This window comes from Mesoplodon bidens (assembly GCF_964165515.1).
Source record: "Mesoplodon bidens genome assembly, chromosome: 8".
NCBI lineage: Eukaryota > Metazoa > Chordata > Mammalia > Artiodactyla > Ziphiidae > Mesoplodon > Mesoplodon bidens.
Genome location: NC_138165.1, coordinates 42,675,385 through 42,694,895, shown reverse-complemented (window position 1 = coordinate 42,694,895; position 19,511 = coordinate 42,675,385). Strand labels below are relative to the sequence as shown.

Genomic DNA, 19,511 nt, shown 5'->3' with positions numbered 1-19,511 from the left:
CCTGGTCCTTGCAGCCCTCCTACCTTGAGTGTGGGAGAACACTTTTTTTTTGTTTTAAGACTCAGCGTGGAGAGAAAGCCTCCGTCCCAGGGGAGGAGAGGCGTCTGCGGGGGGCAGAGACCGCAGCTACCTGCCGGGTGCGCCCCCCACCCCGGGCACGCCGGCGTTCGTCCCCCCTCTCTCCCGCTCCCACCTCCTCATTGGTGCTGGTTTGCAGCGCTTGGCTCCTGCGCCTTCGCTTCGCGTTTGAATCTGGCTCGCCCCTCCGTATTATGTCTGCACTCCGAAGGAAATTTGGGGACGATTACCAGGTAGTGACCACCTCGTCCAGCGGCTCGGGCTTGCAGCCCCAGGGGCCGGGCCAGGGCCCGCAGCAGCAGCTTGTGCCCAAGAAGAAGCGACAGCGGTTCGTGGACAAGAACGGCCGGTGCAATGTCCAGCACGGCAACCTGGGCAGTGAGACGAGCCGCTACCTCTCGGACCTCTTCACCACCCTGGTGGACCTCAAGTGGCGCTGGAACCTCTTCATCTTCATTCTCACCTACACCGTGGCCTGGCTCTTCATGGCGTCCATGTGGTGGGTGATTGCCTACACTCGGGGCGACCTGAACAAAGCCCACGTCGGCAACTACACGCCCTGCGTGGCCAACGTCTATAACTTCCCTTCGGCCTTCCTCTTCTTCATCGAGACCGAGGCCACCATCGGCTATGGCTACCGCTACATCACCGACAAGTGCCCCGAGGGCATCATCCTCTTCCTCTTCCAGTCCATTCTCGGCTCCATCGTGGACGCCTTCCTCATAGGCTGCATGTTCATCAAGATGTCCCAGCCCAAGAAGCGCGCGGAGACCCTGATGTTTAGCGAGCATGCGGTGATCTCTATGAGGGACGGAAAACTCACGCTCATGTTCCGAGTGGGCAACCTGCGCAACAGCCATATGGTCTCCGCGCAGATCCGCTGTAAGCTGCTCAAAGTAAGTGCTACCCGCCCCCTCTCCACCTGGCGACCGCCAGCCCTCAAACCTGGGAATTAACTCACCTGAGAGCCACCCTCAGGCTCCTAGTCTTGCCTAACACCACAGGTAAACTTCCTTGTTTGGGAGCTGGGGAGGGCGTGGAGGACTGGGCAAAGAGAGTACAACGGACAGTTCTGTTCTTTTCCCACCCACTCTCGTGCTCTTATTTATTTTATTTTATTTTTATTTATATTCATCGGATGTATTTGTGTCACTTTCTGGACTAGTAACGCCAACGGAGTGGTGTTGGCTCCTGGACCTCTGAGGTACACGAGTGCCCCATTCTCCTTCCTACACCCTTGCTGCTTTGCTCTTTAGAGAGCTTTTGAGTTGTTGTCAATAGGCTACTCCAGTAAACTTGAAGTATTAAAACTGAACAGCTTTTAGTTTGAAGAAAAAAGTGCTGAAATTGCTTTAATTTTCACTTAGGGCTTTTCTGTCTTTCTTTTTTCAAATTTCTTCTTTTCCCCCCTAGTAGTATTTAGCAGGTGGATTATTCCTTCAGACCCAAGAACATTTATTCTAACTCTATCTGTGGTCATCTTTTTTAACAAGTACACAAACCAGAGAAGCAGTTTATAAAGTGGAAAAACAACACCTGGTTGTTTTCAAGTTTTATTTTTACCAAATATTTTCCTAGAGAAATATTCTGTGAAAGCGTGAGTGCTTTTCCTGTAGAGTCTCTTATTAATTTTATTCTTAATTGCCTGTTTCTATGAAGCCTTTGTCAATTACAGATTTCACTTGAAGCTTTTCAGCATCCATTAAAGAAGATTGCTTCCTACCATCAGCGGTGTAAATGCTAAAAGAAATTGCTCATGGAGTGATTATTAAAGCAAGGCCCATCTAGTCGTTAGAGGGCACCACTACAAACAAGAAGAGAAGCCCACTCTAATCATTCACCCAATTAGAGTCTGGGAATGAGGGATACAAGCCCAGTTCTCTATGTGTTATTTACAGTCCATCTTTTTGAGGGATTTGCCTTAGATAGTTTTCAAATGTTCATAAATTGAAAAGATGACCTCAATACAGTCTTAAAAATTTATCTGAGATTGCATGGAAAAACCATAGCCCCATCTAGAACTTAGCATTAATAAAATGAAAATCTGAAATATTTAAGTTGAGATTTTTGCCTTTGAGAATTCAATTTTACTCTATAGGTCTCTATCTTTTTACACAGCCTCAGTTTATATGGTACTTAAAAGTGGTCCAGTGTGCTTTAAAAAAAATTTGGCTCTTGTGTCATTTTCATTACTCATTTACAAGGTCTTACCCTAAGTATTCTTGACCATCTTGCTCAGTATAGTGTTGGACTTAAAGCAGCTCAGTTGTCCTGTCACTCCACATCATATGCATATTTACTATGCTACAGACAGTAAACAAACTAATTGTGTATAGCTTACTGGAAAATTTTCAACCTGGTTCTGCTGTATATGTTAAGATAATGGTGAATAAATAATTTGAGTAGATCATATTCTTTATAATTAACTCCAATGGGCTGCATGTAATTTTTTTTTAAATTTAACTTAGTATATCATGCTATGGACCACATTTGAACTGAGTTGTTTGGATCAGACTAAACATGTTGTAGACATGTTTGTTGCAGGGGTGTTTGTTGTATGTGCCTATTTCTATGAATAGAACAAGATATATAACCTCTCTTTTTAGGTTAGGCCTACCAGCAACACTTTATAAATGTAGTGCAAAAGTCTCTGTCGTAGAATCCATGTTCATGTGTCACTTTGAGATTTTTACTGAAGAGTAGTTTATCATCTTGATTGGTGTATTGGAAACTTAAAATTAGACTTTAAAGGTCAGTTATTGCTGTTCTCTGGTTTTTCAAACATATAAATACATTTATTAAAACAAATATCTTTTTGAGGAAACATATTTAGATGTTTTTAGACTATCAAATTTTATTTTAACAAAATCAGAAATAATTAGAATTAATCTACATAGTAGATTTTGTTTTTTGTTTTTGTTTTTTTACAAAGTTGTAGTGAATCTGAAGCACCCAGTGTCTACAGTGGCTCAGGACACTGATAGTGATTTTTATGCAAGTACCACATATACCACAAGGAGTGTCCTGATCAAACAAAAAAAAAAAGATTCCTACTGTTGGCAAACTTGGAGCAAGGTGCTATATTAACACAAGGTGATAAAAACATCTAATTAAAACAATATGTATAATGTTCTTATAAAATTCTTTACTTTTGACTTGTTGGGAAGATGTCAGTGCTAAAAGTAAAAATAATTGGCATGTGGAGTCAATTTGTATTTAAACAAAATTATGGTGAAATTCTGTCCTGCTTTTTTTGTGAGGGGAGAGGGTTGATCAGTGGCAGCTCTTCATCCAACCAGTTACTGTAGTTTGCTTGAAGTTGATTTGTCCTGTAGCCATGGTGATTAAAATGAATTCTCATAGCTCTTGTCATTTCCTTAGACTTCATAAAAGGAGCCATGTTTTATTAGGAAACTAATAACATTCGGCAAAATCAGAGGGAAGATTTGCCTTTAATAAGTGACTCTCATTTTCTTTTAGGGACTGAGATGAAGTGATCCAAAACAGCCAACTATATTTTTAAAGAGAAGCTATACCAAGACCTTAAAGCAGAAATATTTTGGTATTGGTCTTATACATCCTTACTAAATATTATTACACATATTCAGTTTCTCCTCTAACCCATGTTTGACATTTTACATGTAAAATTTATGTATCTTTAATACAGAGAAATGCATAGAATTTTGAGGCAACAAAACCGTAATATTTAATAATAGTAATTACAGTCTATATGAGTTCTTCCTATTACTTAATTTAATTTCATTTATATTTTTCGATTGCTGTTTTCTTATTTGCTGAATAAAAGCTTATTTATCAGTATTACCATAAGAATTATATTTGATGATTTCAAGTATTTCTATTCTTGTAAAGAATAGAAAAGTAAGAACATGCATATGGCTTTCTAATCCTTGCTACTGTGAAGTTTTCTGTGCCTTTGTTTTGAATTCAGTGTCTTGATGGAAGTTTTTCTCTTATAACTTCTCTAATTTTTAATTGTTGTTAACTTATATGAAAGCAAATTTTATTTCAACTCTATTCCCATCTTCCAAGCTTGCAAATACTAAAATTTATTTCAATATTTAATTATAGATCTTCCAACATTATGCCTGAAGCGATCAGTCCTTTTTTGACTTAGAAAAAAAGAAAGCAGATTAAATAAAAATTTAAGAATATAATTGGAAGTTATTCTTTAAAATTTATAATGTTATTATGAATACAGCTATAGAAAGCTCTTTTAAGATGAATGTTCTTTCTCTTTTCCTCTTTCATCCCCATGTTGATGTTTTATTTGAATTTTCAATTTATTTTAGTTGTCTTTTTTTTAACCTAAAATATAGGAACTAATGAATAGCACGGTCGTGTTAAGTTAATATGACATCCAGTTTAAAATTTTAATAAAAATGCCTGGATTAAGGAGTTGAGACTAATGGATGATACATTGGACCCTGTAATTCAGTGTTGGGTTTAAAGGATTTGGAAATCTCACTCCTTCCTACAAACCTAGTACTAATGGTTGACTGGCCTAGACTTCCATCTTATTAGGGAAAGATTTAAACTTTTTGATACATTGTTCAAGAATTTGCACACTTATTATCCAAAAACCATCACAGTTACATGTATACATATGTGTGTGTATATATATATATGTAGACACTCAGTCAAACCTTATTTACATAAAGTAAACATAAAATCAACTGTTAGATCCATATTTTGAAATTAAGAGGTAAGGATAAATTTTTCTCATGGAAGTATAATTTTATATCTTCATATTTTTATTCATGGCATATAGTCATCATCTTCCTTTCCTAGGATGTCAGCTATGCAACCCTTAACTTTCACCTAATGAAAGGTAATGATGCCCAGTTATCTTCTAATATATCACATACATTATTTTTATACTCATCTTTACTATTCTCCATTTATATGGATACTCAGAATTGGATGCTACCTAGTTTCCTCATATGAATGTGATCCCATGCAGATGCAATAAAAAACAAAATTGCATCTGCAAAACTAACAAGCTCATCATTCTCTTCATATATCTTAATATTTTGTTACTCTTTTAACCACAGTGATTCCTGGACCACTTGATTCCTGATTTTTTTCATATATTTATTATTTTGTCTTCATTCCATACCTTGCACTTTAATGCAATTATTGTTATGACTCTATATGACCCTATTTTGTATGACTGACTCTTTTCTCCAATTGGTCTTTGTCAATTTGCACTTTAATTTTAATCTTGAGATCATTAGTTATCTCCTTTAAAAAATAAATTCACAAGTGAATATCTATTAAAAAACTCTTCTTCTGAACATCATACAAGTGGTTAGTAAAAAGATTCAAGATGTCTAAGACTGAGTACCCCAGAACTCTTGGGGCTAGATCTTATAATGATCGGTGAGTTTTTTTAGGTGGGCTTATTATGTCTTTAAAAAAAAAAAGTACAGTTTCTATGTAGTCTAGCTTTGCTTTCTCTGACACAAGTACAGTAATTTGTAATAAGTATAGAACTTGGGTTCTTTTTAAAGACTATAATTACTATTCTTCTTTTAAATAGTAGTAATATGTTGTTTTGTTTGTTTTGTTTTTTATTTTTAATATGGTTCCTGAAAAGGACAGGGTGGCTTGTGCTCAGGGGAATACAGTGTGAACAGAAATAGGGACATAAAGACCCCAAAATAAACAGTAGTAGGTAAGAACAAATGATGAAGAGAAGCAGGAAAAAGCACTTGATGGATTTGAGGGTGTTTGTTTGCTGAGTAGGAGGGGAATGTGCAAGTAGGGTTACAAATCTTGTCCACAGTTATTATTATAAATTCCTGAAAAGGACAGGGTGGCTTGTGCTCAGGGGAATACAGTGTGAACAGAAATAGGGACATAAAGACCCCAAAATAAACAGTAGTAGGTAAGAACAAATGATGAAGAGAAGCAGGAAAAAGCACTTGATGGATTTGAGGGTGTTTGCTGAGTAGGAGGGGAATGTGCAAGTAGGGTTACAAATCTTGTCCACAGTTATTATTATAAATTCCATAAAAAGTCCTCAAGGAATTATAAAGCTGTTCTTTCATTTAAATAGTATAGAAGCCTCACAAAATTTATTACAAGATAAATTACATTCCATCTATAAGTCACTTTCTTTTCATAAAAGTGAACATATTTTTATGGGATAATTGGCTTAGCATTAAAAATCTTTATTTTAGGCTTGATGTTGGTCATATTTTTTTCCACCTGTGTATTGATGGAATTTCAAACTTAAGGAGTCAAAAGAGGGGAGTTCCCTGGTGGTGCAGTGGTTAAGAATCCTCCTGCCAATGCAGGGGACACATGTTCGAGCCCTGGTCCAGGAAGATCCCACGTGCTGAGGAGCAACTAAGCCCATGCACCACAACTACTGAGCCTGCGCTCTAGAGCCCATGAGCCACAATTACTGAGCCCGCGCGCCACAACTACTGAAGCCTGCGTGTCTAGAGCCTGTGCTCTGCAACAAGAGAAGCCACCACAATGAGAAGCCCGTGCACCGCACTGAGGAGTAGCCCCCTCTTGCCGCAACTAGAGAAAGCCCGCGCACAGCAGCGAAGACCCAAAGCAGCCAAAAATAAATAAATAAAATAAATAAATTTAGAAGAAGTCAAAAGAAATGTACAACTGTAGATAGTCCAGATGAAATTCTAGGTCCACACTTTCTTCTACCTGAGTTTAATTTTGGTCTGAGTCCCAAAATCATTGCCAGAAATGCTTTGAGTCACAAGGCATTGTTGTTCTTTATCCTGGTACCTGCTTTTGGCTCATTTCCAAATTTTAGATTCCACATAGTACTCTGACCTCATTGCATGTAATTTTATTTCTGACTTCAGCATATATTCAACACACACACACACACACACACACACATTGCACATTTAAAGAGGAGAAGTGACATTACAGATAAAATGGTGGGGAGGTGGTAGGCAAGAAGGGCTGCCCTCTCTGTCTTCAACTACGTTTTCCTTCTTTTCCTTTCTGGACCACTGGCCCTCATTACCTTTTCCAGTAGGTACGTGTGAAAGTGGTGGTGGTGGGGGGTGGATCAAGCCTTAGAATATTATAGAAGTACATCTCAAGAGTCAGATGTTAGAGATAAATTTTTTTTTCTTTCAAAATTCCCCTAGCTTCCCTCTGAGCTAGGAAAGAGCACAATAGCTATAATTAGAACACAATAATGGGTTGGAGAGATGGGAGAAAGGCAGCAAAGAGATTGATTGTATTGGTGAAGTGTGTCCCTGCTGAATGAATGTGGACAACTGATCACAAATCTCCCAGAAGGAGGATGGCGACCTGTGGATCTAGTTATGCCAAGGGCAGTTCTAAATGTGTATCCCAGAGCCGGGTGCGTGTGTGTGTGTGTGTGTGTGTGTGTGTATGTGTCTTTGTCTTTGGATACATATGCTACAGTCCTTTATCTGTAATAAGAAAGCTATTTGTCTGTAAAGTACATGATGATAATAATCCCTTCCAGGCATCTGTGACTTTTGATTCCTTTCCCACCTGTAGTCAGAAGTTGTAATTTATTATCTTGCAGGCCTTTCTGGACTCTAAGGGAGTTCAAAGTCATTTGACATTAGCTGCTTCTTTGAAATTAGTATGTGTGGCTATAAAATGAGGCACAAACCTTAAGTTCTAGACATATATCCATGTGGCATATAATTAAAGTGTGTGTAATAGAAATACTACATTTCAATAGCAATATTTTTATTACAAAGAATAACTTAGAAATTATTGCCAAAATCTAAATTGCACACAATCATTTCAAAACATCCAGGAGGTTCTACTTATAATGTTTTTGGACAATAAATTTAAACAAACTTTATGCCTTAGAGTTCCTTGATTTTTGTCTTAACTCTCAGAATTTACTATAATGCAACCAACCAGAAAGTCTTTAAAATGGCAGAAAAATCTTTATTTCCTTCCCCAAAATATTTCATGCAATTGATAATAAAAGTTGTATGTTAAGTTATTCTCAAGTGCTAGTGTTTTCAAATTATGTTCTAAATTTTTAAGAATTACCAATTTTCCATGAACTGTTTTCCCTTCCACCTTTTCCCCACTTATTTATTCAATAGTTTCAAGATTTTAAATGATTATTTCATCAAGTAAAGTCAACCTTAGAAATTTTAATAATTTATTGTATCACTCTTCACCTTAAACAATTGTTTAGAATTGTTGTTGATCTCGACTGTATCTATTTACATATTATCCAGGAAAAGATCATGGTTCTGTGTTTCCTTTTGGAATTAGGAGTCTTATAGAACCAGAGGAGATAATGTAGACCAGGGGCAAACTGCTCTACTAATGAAAGATTTCTTCTTTTATCATAATTCTTAAGATGACATAATAAATAAAGGTTAAATTGGTTTTTACCTACATTTGTTTATGCCTATTATCAAAATTTCTGGGTGAAATATGGTAATTGGTATCTAAATAAGAGAACTAGAAATGGAAGAAATATCATTGCTACTGATTTATTACATACTCAAGGTACAGATCACAGTTTAATTTTATAAAGGCACATCCATAACTCCTCTTTTTCTTTTGTATCTTTTATGTATGTGTTACAGTTCCTTGAACAAAAGTTCTCTAACTCCACTTACACAAGTTGAGAGACTATAACTAACATAGTCTTCTTTTCCTCCCTTGCTCCAGAAAAATCTCTGGAATTGCCCCAGAATTAGAAAAGCCTAGATTAGAATTCCTTGTAAACCTACAGTAGAATGTGCATGCTTCTGCAAATGTATTTGGTAGATATATGTTAGGTTCTGGAACATCGTATTTGGCTGAGTATTGATAAGATAACCTTGCTCTGTCCAGGAGCTCAGACTTCAAACAATTCCAGTGCTCCAGGCACCCGCCAAACACCCTTCCCTCCTCTAAACAGAAAAGCTTTCTCTTTAATTCACAGTGAGTAATAGGCTTCCCAGTCTATTACAGAGTCAGAGAAGCAAACAAAAATCAGGGAGGTAAGCATATTGATAGTTGAAATATCTGTTGGCCTAACAAAAAGGAAGAAGACGTGAAAGATAAAATTGTGGATATATGTAGTACCTCAGTGTCATTTAAAGTAAGATTAAATTTATCCACTGGAAAATAATTTTTAGTGAAGATGTAGAGAATTTCACTTATCGGAAAAAGATGTAAGTGTGGAAAACATCTTTCAAAGAAATGAAGTATTGTTTTCCCCATAGTATCACAAAATAGGTGCAGTTGTCAACTTTGTTTCTGCCAAGACTTGGATAGGATATAAAGCATTTGGGAAGGGGTATAGGCATAATTTTGAGTGTATGGGACACATTTTTAAAATCGGAAGATAACGTGGAATCTGGAACGTTATGGACGTTAATGGAACAGATTCATGCATATTAAGTCTAAATTACCTACATATGAATTAACTGCTTTGCTAAAAATAAAATATTTCTTATTCTAGGTTGGCATTCTCCTGATAGCCTATCTGTTTCTAGGCCACTTCTTTTTCATGGGTTATTGAATGAGCAGAGAATATAGAAGCTAACGGCTACTCTAAGAATGAGGTGCAAGTATAAATAACAAATATATAAGTAAGGGAGATGAATTTTAGCCTTGGTATACGTATATAAAAATTAGAAAAATATATCTTCTTTGGGGGAAATTATTTTAAAATAAATGGGAAACCGAGTTTAAAAATTATGTTTGTGAATATTTTTATTTCATGCAGAAAAAGCAGAGCTTAGAATAGTTGGTAAAATGACCCAAATTCTGATCATTAATTATAAATGTCAGAATACCACCTTGTGTTTATATAGCACCTGTTTCTTAGTAGGTGAGAAAACAATGACCCAGGATTTTTGTTTTTATTTTTGTTTTGTGTTTGACTTTTATTTTGTTACATTAATCAATACATGTTATACAACTGTGTATTTGCAAAGATGCTGGTCTCATCTGTATTCTACCAATTTGAGAATATATATAGAAAGATAAATGAATTCTACTGGCTTAGAAATGACTAGTTTTCTCCAACATTGGTTGTTAGAGCTGCTATTTTTATTTTTGAACCATCAGGTTTTTCCATGTTTTTTTTTTCTTGTCAGTAATCATTTTCTTCTTCTTTTTAAATTTTTAATCAACTAGTCATAAGGCAGAGAAGAAAAATAGTCTCAATATTTTCATTGGACTTTTTTTCTACACAAATAAAACTCCTGAGTGTCAGTAATTACAAAGTAGCCTATCTAATTGACTAGTTCTGCTTTTGAGACTCTGCAATTTCTGCGGTAACAATTCGCCACCAACTTGGAACTCTTGGTTTTGTTTTGCTGTGGAGACAGCTTACTAAACCATATTTTTCAGTGTTTTCAGGCTCGTTTACAAAGCCAGTGTCTTTCTGGGAACTCTGAAAGTAAGGATTTTGTCTTCAGTCTACCAGTTCATTGGACAGATCAGTGTCGCAGAGTCTGTTTTGTTTATTAAATTTGCTTTGGAAAGAGCCTCTTAAAGTATATTGGATTCTTCCAAACCCCATTCAACCAGCAACAAGCCTCCTTCCACCCTGATTTTTTTAACCCAGCTTATATTTTTTTTTTTTTTTTTTTTTTTTGCGGTATGCGGGCCTCTCACTGTTGTGGCCTCTCCCGTTGCGGAGCACAGGCTCCGGACGCGCAGGCTCAGCGGCCATGGCTCACGGGCCCAGCCGCTCCGCGGCATATGGGATCCTCCCGGACCGGGGCACGAACCCGCATCCCCTGCATCGGCAGGCGGACTCTCAACCACTGTGCCACCAGGGAGGCCCAACCCAGCTTATATTTTACCAGCATCATCATATAAATATTTGCTTATCGTGATCCTTATAAGTAATATATAAGAAAAATGAATAGAAAAGAAAGATAAGTTTATTTTCATGGTTTGCTAATTGTTATTAATCGTATTTAATTTTTTTTAGCATGCAAGCAGTTTGTTGAATTAAGCTTTACAGTGATTTATACTGATAGTGAGTGCCACTGCCATATGAAAGTTTTAGTAAACTACAAGTTTGTCTAATACAGATTTTTTAAACTGCATTTTGATTTAAAGAAATTCAGTTGAGCACAAATTTTGACTAATTTTACAATTTATAAAATAAATAGAGAAATAACTAATGCAGTTTATTACTAGTAGTTCGAAAGCCACTAGTTAACAGCATCTGCCTTTATTTTTATTATGTGAGCTGTTGTGTACAACACATTATTCAATATGATAACATCTTCACTATTCTATTCTAGTTTCTATCTACTTGTTACTTTTCAAAGGTCCTGGAAAAATAAGTTATTATGTTTGCTTTGTAATAATGCAATAAATCTGTTTTTAAATTATGATCAACCTTTTTTAGCTTTAACAAACTCCATAAGAATTGCCTACTTATTTGCTTTGGGAGGAAAAAACATCTGGCGTGTAGTGCATTATCATTTAGTGATTTATGTCAAGCAGTATCACATATACACTTAGTTCCACAGTTTGTGTTAACAGCCATTGTTGGACCAGGCATTTTTCCAAAGCTCATGAGTTAGGGACTGGTAATTATAGTAAGTCGTGTATTATAAATAATGCATGTATGTTCCACATGAGCTATGTGGGATTTTGGCCCATTTGCTAGAACATAGCTGCATAATGATTTGTTTGGATTTTGTTGCAGATGATTGATAGTGCAGAATGTTGGCAATGATGTAAATTACTGTTGGGCTGCCTTGCAAATTTCAGTACAAGTGGTGATTTCTTCTCTTTTTCTGTGTGCTTGTCTAGTCTCGGCAGACACCTGAGGGTGAGTTCCTTCCCCTTGATCAACTTGAACTGGATGTAGGTTTTAGTACAGGGGCAGATCAACTTTTTCTTGTTTCCCCCCTCACGATTTGCCACGTGATTGATGCCAAAAGCCCCTTTTATGACCTATCCCAGCGAAGCATGCAAAGTGAACAGTTCGAGATTGTCGTCATCCTAGAAGGCATTGTGGAAACAACTGGTGAGTAAAAACATAGATATATCATGAAGTTTCTTTATTCCATAATAACATTATATTATATGCACAATACCTATCATGGTTGGGCTAAATGTCTCAGCTCGCAATAATGAAAGTAATGACTTGTCTGTTATTTCTTTGTAACATTAAGTTGATACTGCTTTGAAAATGAAGATCTACTGTTGTGATGATTGCATTTGTAATGTTAACTGAGAAATATTAACTGAAAAAAAAAAAGAAAGGGAAACTGAGATGACTCCTAGAAATGATTATGATGTTCTAGTTTAACTGCAGACTTGGATTTCCTATAATCATATATTTTTTAAAAGATTTAAGGTTAAAATAAATTCAGGGTAATTAGTGAGCAACCTGAACTCAGCATGCGTATTCTTGCCTTAGGGATGGTGATTCGGGTGTCATTGATAGAGCTTTGATATGCTACTATATGCAACCTCAGTGGAAAATTCCCTGTGTGTGTGTATGTGTGTGTGTGTGTGTGTGTGTGTGCGTGCGCGCGGGCGCGAACCACACTAAAGTAGCATTTTAATTTCAAAGTGGGTCAGTAGATTTCCCCAGCTGAACCTTGACCAAAAATTTTTTGAAAAGAAATTTTCTTCCTTTTCGGCTTTGGTATAGCTATGTGCTGTATGTTACTTCTTAAGATGTGATATAGCGTTGCTATACTGCAATACCCGCAGCTTGCTACTCTCTGAGGAGAATAAGGTTGGCAAAGGAAAGAAACAATAAATCAGAGTATATTATTTGGGGCCTAAGCATTGCCAGTTGGTTTGGAACCTGCTGGATGCTTGAGACTAAAATGGAATATTTACATAATTATATCTATCTATCTTGAGTTTTACCCTTGCTACAAGTAGTGAGAAAGCAAGAAATACTTTAGCTTTTAACTTTTTTTCTACCAATATCATTCTAATAATCTTAAAGTGCTAGTTATTATGTATAAACTATAGCATTGAAAGTAACATCGGCAATAGCATAGATACATTCGAGCCTTATATCACGGTGGGAGACGTTACATAATGAAAGAATCTCCCATCTTGATATAAAGCTTTGTCTAAGGGGCAGGGGGAGGAAAGTCACTGTGATCTTATACATCTGTTACATAACACCAATTTGAAATTTGGGCAAGATACTTAATCTCCGTAAACTTTTTTTCCCATCTCTCTAAAAGGAGAATGATATAATAACCACCTTGAAGCTACCCGTTGTATTACTATTATTTTATTATCATTAGTGCTTCACTTTAAAATTTAAGGTTTTTGAGAACAGTGAGTAAAGACTTACTTCATCAATCTATATCTGGGATTTGATTTCTGTGGCCAATTTCATGGTTTAAATTCTCCAGTTTTTTAACTTAAAATTGAATTGATGTCATAGTATATTTCTAAAATATCATATATTGATAAATAGTGAAACCAATTTATAAAGGCTTCTAGTTCAAGAAATATTTACATTTAAATTTTAGTTTTTATTTGTCTCGTTTATTGAAGTAATAATACATTGTTAGAGCTTAAACAGCAGATGTTTTTACTGACTTATTTTTAAAGCATATGGTTCTATCTTTGACACAGCTGGTTATAGTTTATTAATTGCTTATTATTATTCTAATCACTGCCACGAGTGAAGTTTCTGTTTCACTTGACAGTCTTAGAAATCTTTCACTAGTTCTATCTATCTATCTACCTATTTATCTATCTATCTATCTATCCATCCATCCATCCAACCATTTTTCCTACTTATCTCTGGTTAGTGTGTATTTCTTAAGAATGAGAAAATTTTTCTACAAAATCACAGTGCAATTAAGAAAAAAACAGGATATTAAACAATGATACAGTGCTATTATTTAGCTCATAGTCTACCTTCACATTTTATCAGTTGTCCTAGTAGTTTCCATCATAGCCCCTTTTTCCTGGTTCATCAATTTAAGGATTATGCCCTCATTTGTTTACTTGTCTTCTCAGTAATTTCCATCATAGCCCTTTTTTTCCTGGTTCAGCATCAATTTTAGGATTATGCCCTCATTTGTTTACTTGTCTTCTCAGTCTCATGATGAAATAGTTCCTCAACCTTACTTTGTGTTCTTGACCTTGATGTACTTGAAGAGTACAGGCCAGGTATTTTGTAGAATGTCTCTCAATTTGGATTTGTCTTAGGCTTCCTTATTCATTATATATTTTTTTGATTTTTGACTTCTACAGAGGCATCTTAAGGGAATATTGAATCAGGTTGTTTTTAAAATACACCTATGTATTCTTGACTTAACTGATGTGTCTTCATCAGATTTCAGAGGATCATGGTTAGTAAATGATATTCTACATAAAGTCATTTGGAGTTTCATGACATTAAATTATCCATTAGGACTGTAGATTTCATTTTACCATTTTCTGCCCTCTCCCCCTTTTTTTCTTTTTTTTAAATTATGAACTGGTAGAGACTACTTTCCACAGAAAATGTGAAAACTTGACTGGAGACTGAATTTCTTATTTAGAGATTGCCTTTTATGGAGAAAAGATTAAAGCCTGCCTCCTCTTAACCTCTTAACTAAGCCTGTTCTCTAGATTTAATATAGCAAGAATAACAGAAAAAACATTATGAATAATTTTTAGAATTCATTTTGTGGAAAATTTATCTGACATTTTGTTTGTGTATATGCCCTAACTGATTAAATCACACATTTTTCAAACTCTGAAAAACCTGTCTATATTTTCAGACCTCCCTGAGTCTGGTAAAAATAACATAAACATTCTTATGTCCATATGATCATTTAAAGTTATACTGAGATTTATTTAGATTCATTTTTCAGGATGTTTCCTCCTTTATCCTCCCATTCACAATACTTTCTCATAATATTTATTGCTTGGAATAAGACAAATATGATCTTTTGTGATGTTTTGAGACATCAATAATACCATTTTAGCTCCAGTGTTTTTTGTTATACAGGCTTGTGACTAAATGTTTACTCAACAATGTAACTTTCCATCATATTTAACATTAAAACACCAAGTTTTTTAAATCATTAATTCATTCACTAGACAAATAACTGAATGTATGCTGTGTGCTTGGAAATATTTGAAATACTGACAATATAGTGGTGACCAAGACAGTCAGAATCCCTTTCCTTATGAAAGTTATATTCTAACTGGAGGAGGAAGACTGCAAAACAAAACAAAAACATAAATAAGCAAGGTATTATCACATAATAATGTGTCAGGAATAAAAATCAAAACAAAACAAGGTTATGGAACAAAGAGTGCATCCCAGGCTTAGGTTGACGGTTAGGAAAGGTCTCCCTGAGAAGGTGACACCTAAGCGGAGACCTGCCTGTCAAGAAGGACCTCCTGGGCCTGTCTGGAGGGAGAACACAGCAGAGGCTGAGAAACAGCTGGTACAAGGGTCCTGAGTCGGGAACCAGCCTGATTGATTCCAGGAACTAAAAGAAAGTGGTGGTGGTTAGAGCAGAGTGAACAATGTGGAGAGTGGGGTGAGGAGAAGTCTGAGAGGTCGGGGGTGGGGGGTGTGGGTGCACCTCTGCACTACAGATGATTGCATCGCATCGACAGCGAGTGCTGGGATTCGATTCAAAAGCAAAGCCTGCATTTAAATGCTAGAGTAATAATTTAGTAATCTCAAACTCTATATAACAAAATAAAACACACATTTTTTCCCCTAGTGGATTGCATGTAGTTTATTTAAAACCCAGTGACCCCAATGCCTAGGGAATGCGTAAAACTTTAGACCGTTACCACTTTACCGTATTAACAGTACTACCCACACAGTCCCCAGCCCCCAAGACAGGCACATAATTGCTCACTTTGCCGCGATCCTCTGATGAGAATCTTCTGATGTCATTTAGTTTTTGCTTCTTCCCTTCCTGTAGTCTCAGCGGGAGTGGTAGTGGTGGTGAGGAGGGGGATGAAAAATTAGAAGCTTTCTCATTTCCTTGAAAGTTTCAGCTTCCAGCTCAGGACTCACAATAATTACTTTCCCCACTTCCTTGGAAATACTCCTCATTGTCAGGTTCAGGAATTGTTGCCTTCTTTGCTTCCAATGAGTTGGACTTTCACTTCCAACAAGGAACACAACATTTGCCTCTTCATGTATAACCTTTGCTTCTTGGCTCACATAGCAAATTTCTAAACATAGGTTACCTCTAACTGTTGCTCTCTTTGCTGATTCTCCCAGGAGGGAGAGCACTGCTAGAGGCAAACAGCATTGCAGATTTGGCTCATTAGAACTCCATGCTTTCAAACTTCAATCTGCTCTCTGCTGCTATTTGGCAGTCTTCTTAATTATCTTTTCTGCACTCCCAGGCTCTCTCCCCATGGGATCTATTTTAGACCTTTTCTTTCCTTCCATGCCCCCAGTCCCAGCTGTCCTGTCCCTTCCTAGGCCTACTACTCTCCACCTAGTTTATCGAAAAGAATGTGACACTTCAATTTGTATACTTTTTTTAACTCTCCTTATCCTTTTCTCATGGTTATCTCCCCTTTTTCTTTGCTGGTGTCTGTGAGGAAAATGTCTTTATTCTTGTCCAAAAGCACCTGCTTTATCATCATGTTTATTACCTGTGACTCAAGTGCCAATACTTACTATACCTAATACCTAAAATCCCTTTGACTCTCTTTGTTCTCAAACATGTCCAGGTCTTTCTTCATGAAAAACGTAATCCGGTTATTTATTCCTTTATACTCAAGGCTCTTTCTGGGATTCAGGGACACCACATTTTCCCTCTCCCTCTTTTTCTGTTTCTTCTAATTTTTATTTTCCAGGTGTTCCTTATACCCTGCATGGCTCCCTCTTCTTATAAATTTTTCCTGGATCTCTGCCCTTGACTTCTTTCTTCTTGAATCTAGATACTCGATTTTTAAAAATGAACCCACAAATAAGCACAAGTCCATTATTTCTGTTATCTCCAGCTATGAAATCTCTCACCTGCTGTGGCTTTATATATGCCATTGATTTCCAGGACATTTGTCCACTCGGATGTCACTATTTTAATTCAGAGTCAACTTGTGTAAATACCAAGTAGTCATCTTACCCTCAAATTACATCCTCATCTGGAATGTTTGTCCTTATTAATCATGGCTCTTTTGTCGAAGACCTCCTCCCTTTTTCTTTCTTTTTTATTCCCAATTAAGTTGTTCATTCCACAATATTTGTTGAGCACCTATTACAGGCTAAACAGTATTCTAGACCCTGGGGACACATTAGTTAACAAGACACAATTCTTGCTCTTGTGGGTATTTATAATCATATATGGAAATCAGACAGCAAAATGATGAAGTGCCTCATTTAGAATGTTAGAAAATAAGTGCTATGGAAAAAAAGTAAAGCAAGGCAAAAGGGTTTGGGAGTGTAGGGAAGTCAGAGTAGGCTGCAATGAGAAGGTGACATTTAAGCCCAAGCACAGTATCTTGAGTAAAACAAATCCCTTTGCTTTGAAGGGGATTTCAGGTAGATGTTGAGCAGTTGTAAATGCTCCAAGGGAGCAGTTACCTGGCTTCTGCTCTCTGTTAGTGGTGTCTCTGTAATTCAACTCTTCTTCTGAAAGTTCACATAATAGTACTTCTAAATCACAGTAGTTGTCTCAGGAATGGATTTAGTATCTGCTTACATGCAGATTGTGCACTATTGAATGTTTGCCTGATGAATGTGCTTACAACACTACTATCATGATATACCTGTGCTCAAAAATCCCTAATGACTGCCAGTCAAAATGCATGTGTTGGGCTTCCCTTGGGGCGCAGTGGTTGGGAGTCCACCTGCCAATGCAGGGGATACGGGTTCGTGCCCCGGTCCGGGAAGATCCCACATGCCGTGGAGTGGCTGGGCCCGTGAGCCATGGCCACTGAGTCTACGCGTCCAGAGACTGTGCTCCACAACCGGAGAAGCCACAGCAGTGAGAGGCCTGCGTACCGCAAAAAAAAAAAAAAAAAAAGCATGTGTTCCTTCCTGAGACAATTAGGCTGCCCTGCTTACTATAACGTCCATACACTGGTGCTCACTGTTGATTCCCATGTCTGTGATAATACCATTTTCACTACCTAGGATAGCATTTCTGTCTTCTCTTACATGGCATAAGAACTGCCATATTTGTTCAGTCTTCCCTGGGCACTTTAGTCCATGTGCTTTCCTTTAAACACTTATTTAAAATACATTTTTTTTTTTTTTACTGTGAAGGGGCTATTAAATACATGTTCATTATAGAAAAAATTTTAAAAATACAAATATGCAAAATAAAAACCTTACTCTTATTTTCAGCTACTATACAGTTAATGTATTGGTCATTAACCTTTCAGGTGTCTGTATTCAGATATATTGTTATATTATGCTCTATGTACTGTTTTATAACTTGCTTTATTGTATAATATGATTTTAACGTCTTTCATGTCAAATTACAGTTCTACACCATTCATCTTAATGGCTTTATTGTATGCCAATTATGTATCTATCTTAATTTTTATTACCTATCTCGTCTGGAATTTTTAGGCATTTCCTTTTTAATGAGATAAATACTCTATAGTCCATAGTTTTAATTTATTTACCACCAACTTTACTATTTTATATAAATTCCTAAAGATGGAATTCCTAGGTAAAGGGACATATACATCTGCTGGTTTTTAATATCTATTTCAGGGTTGCTATACAGAAAGTTGGTACCAATTTACAACTGGCTATGAAGGTGCTTATTTCCTCATACCCTTGCCAACAATGGATATTATAATTGGTTTCATTTTTGTCTATTTGACATTATTTTATTCTTTTTGATTACTAGCAAGGTTGAAATTATGGTATCTATTGGCTATGAATTTTATTTCATGAGTTCTCAGTCACTATTTCTCATTTTGCTTCCAATTTATTGCTTGAATAAATTGCTTGTATAATTAGCACATTATTTTGCAAAACCCTGTCCCTAGTAGTCTGTCTACTATTATTAAAATATTTTCTTTATATATACATGTATAATTTTTTCACATTCATCTCTTATGTGCTTTATTGCATCTCCAGATAAACTGTAAACTGCCAAGATTGACTAAGGACTTTGTTTTGAGGCTGTTTTTTTTTTTAAATGTATATCATAGGTTGCAGAAAGTAGTAGATACCAGTAAACACTTCTGATCTGTTTGTTGTTATTTTTAACTGATTTTAATAGAGTTGCTCTCTTTTTATAAGCTTGCTTTCTGAGTCATAAATTGTTTTCTTATAGGAAATTGATCAACAAATGCTTGTTGATTATCCATATTATAGTAGGTGTAAGATAGTACAAAGATGATTAAGGAGGAAGCCCACAGTCCAAAGGGAGAAAGAAGTTGAGCTAAATTGAGTGTTAGCAATATGTGCTCAAACAGATGTTATGTCACGCTACAGTATAGGTCTAGAGTAGTGGTCTCGGATGGATTTGTTCTTTTTTTTTTTTTTT

The 19,511-nt window shown here is 36.4% G+C and overlaps 1 protein-coding gene across 1 annotated transcript in view; it reads left to right on the top strand.

The window, feature by feature from the left end:
- Positions 1-272: 272 nt before the first annotated feature.
- Positions 273-19,511, top strand: part of KCNJ3 (potassium inwardly rectifying channel subfamily J member 3) — a gene marked incomplete at both ends in the record, with an annotated part of 159,161 nt that continues 139,922 nt past the window's right edge. Inside the window, 2 exons of the mRNA XM_081242307.1 lie at positions 273-974; positions 11,860-12,076. Coding sequence (XP_081098433.1) covers positions 273-974; positions 11,860-12,076 — 919 coding nt within the window. The remainder of the gene's footprint in view (positions 975-11,859; positions 12,077-19,511) is intronic.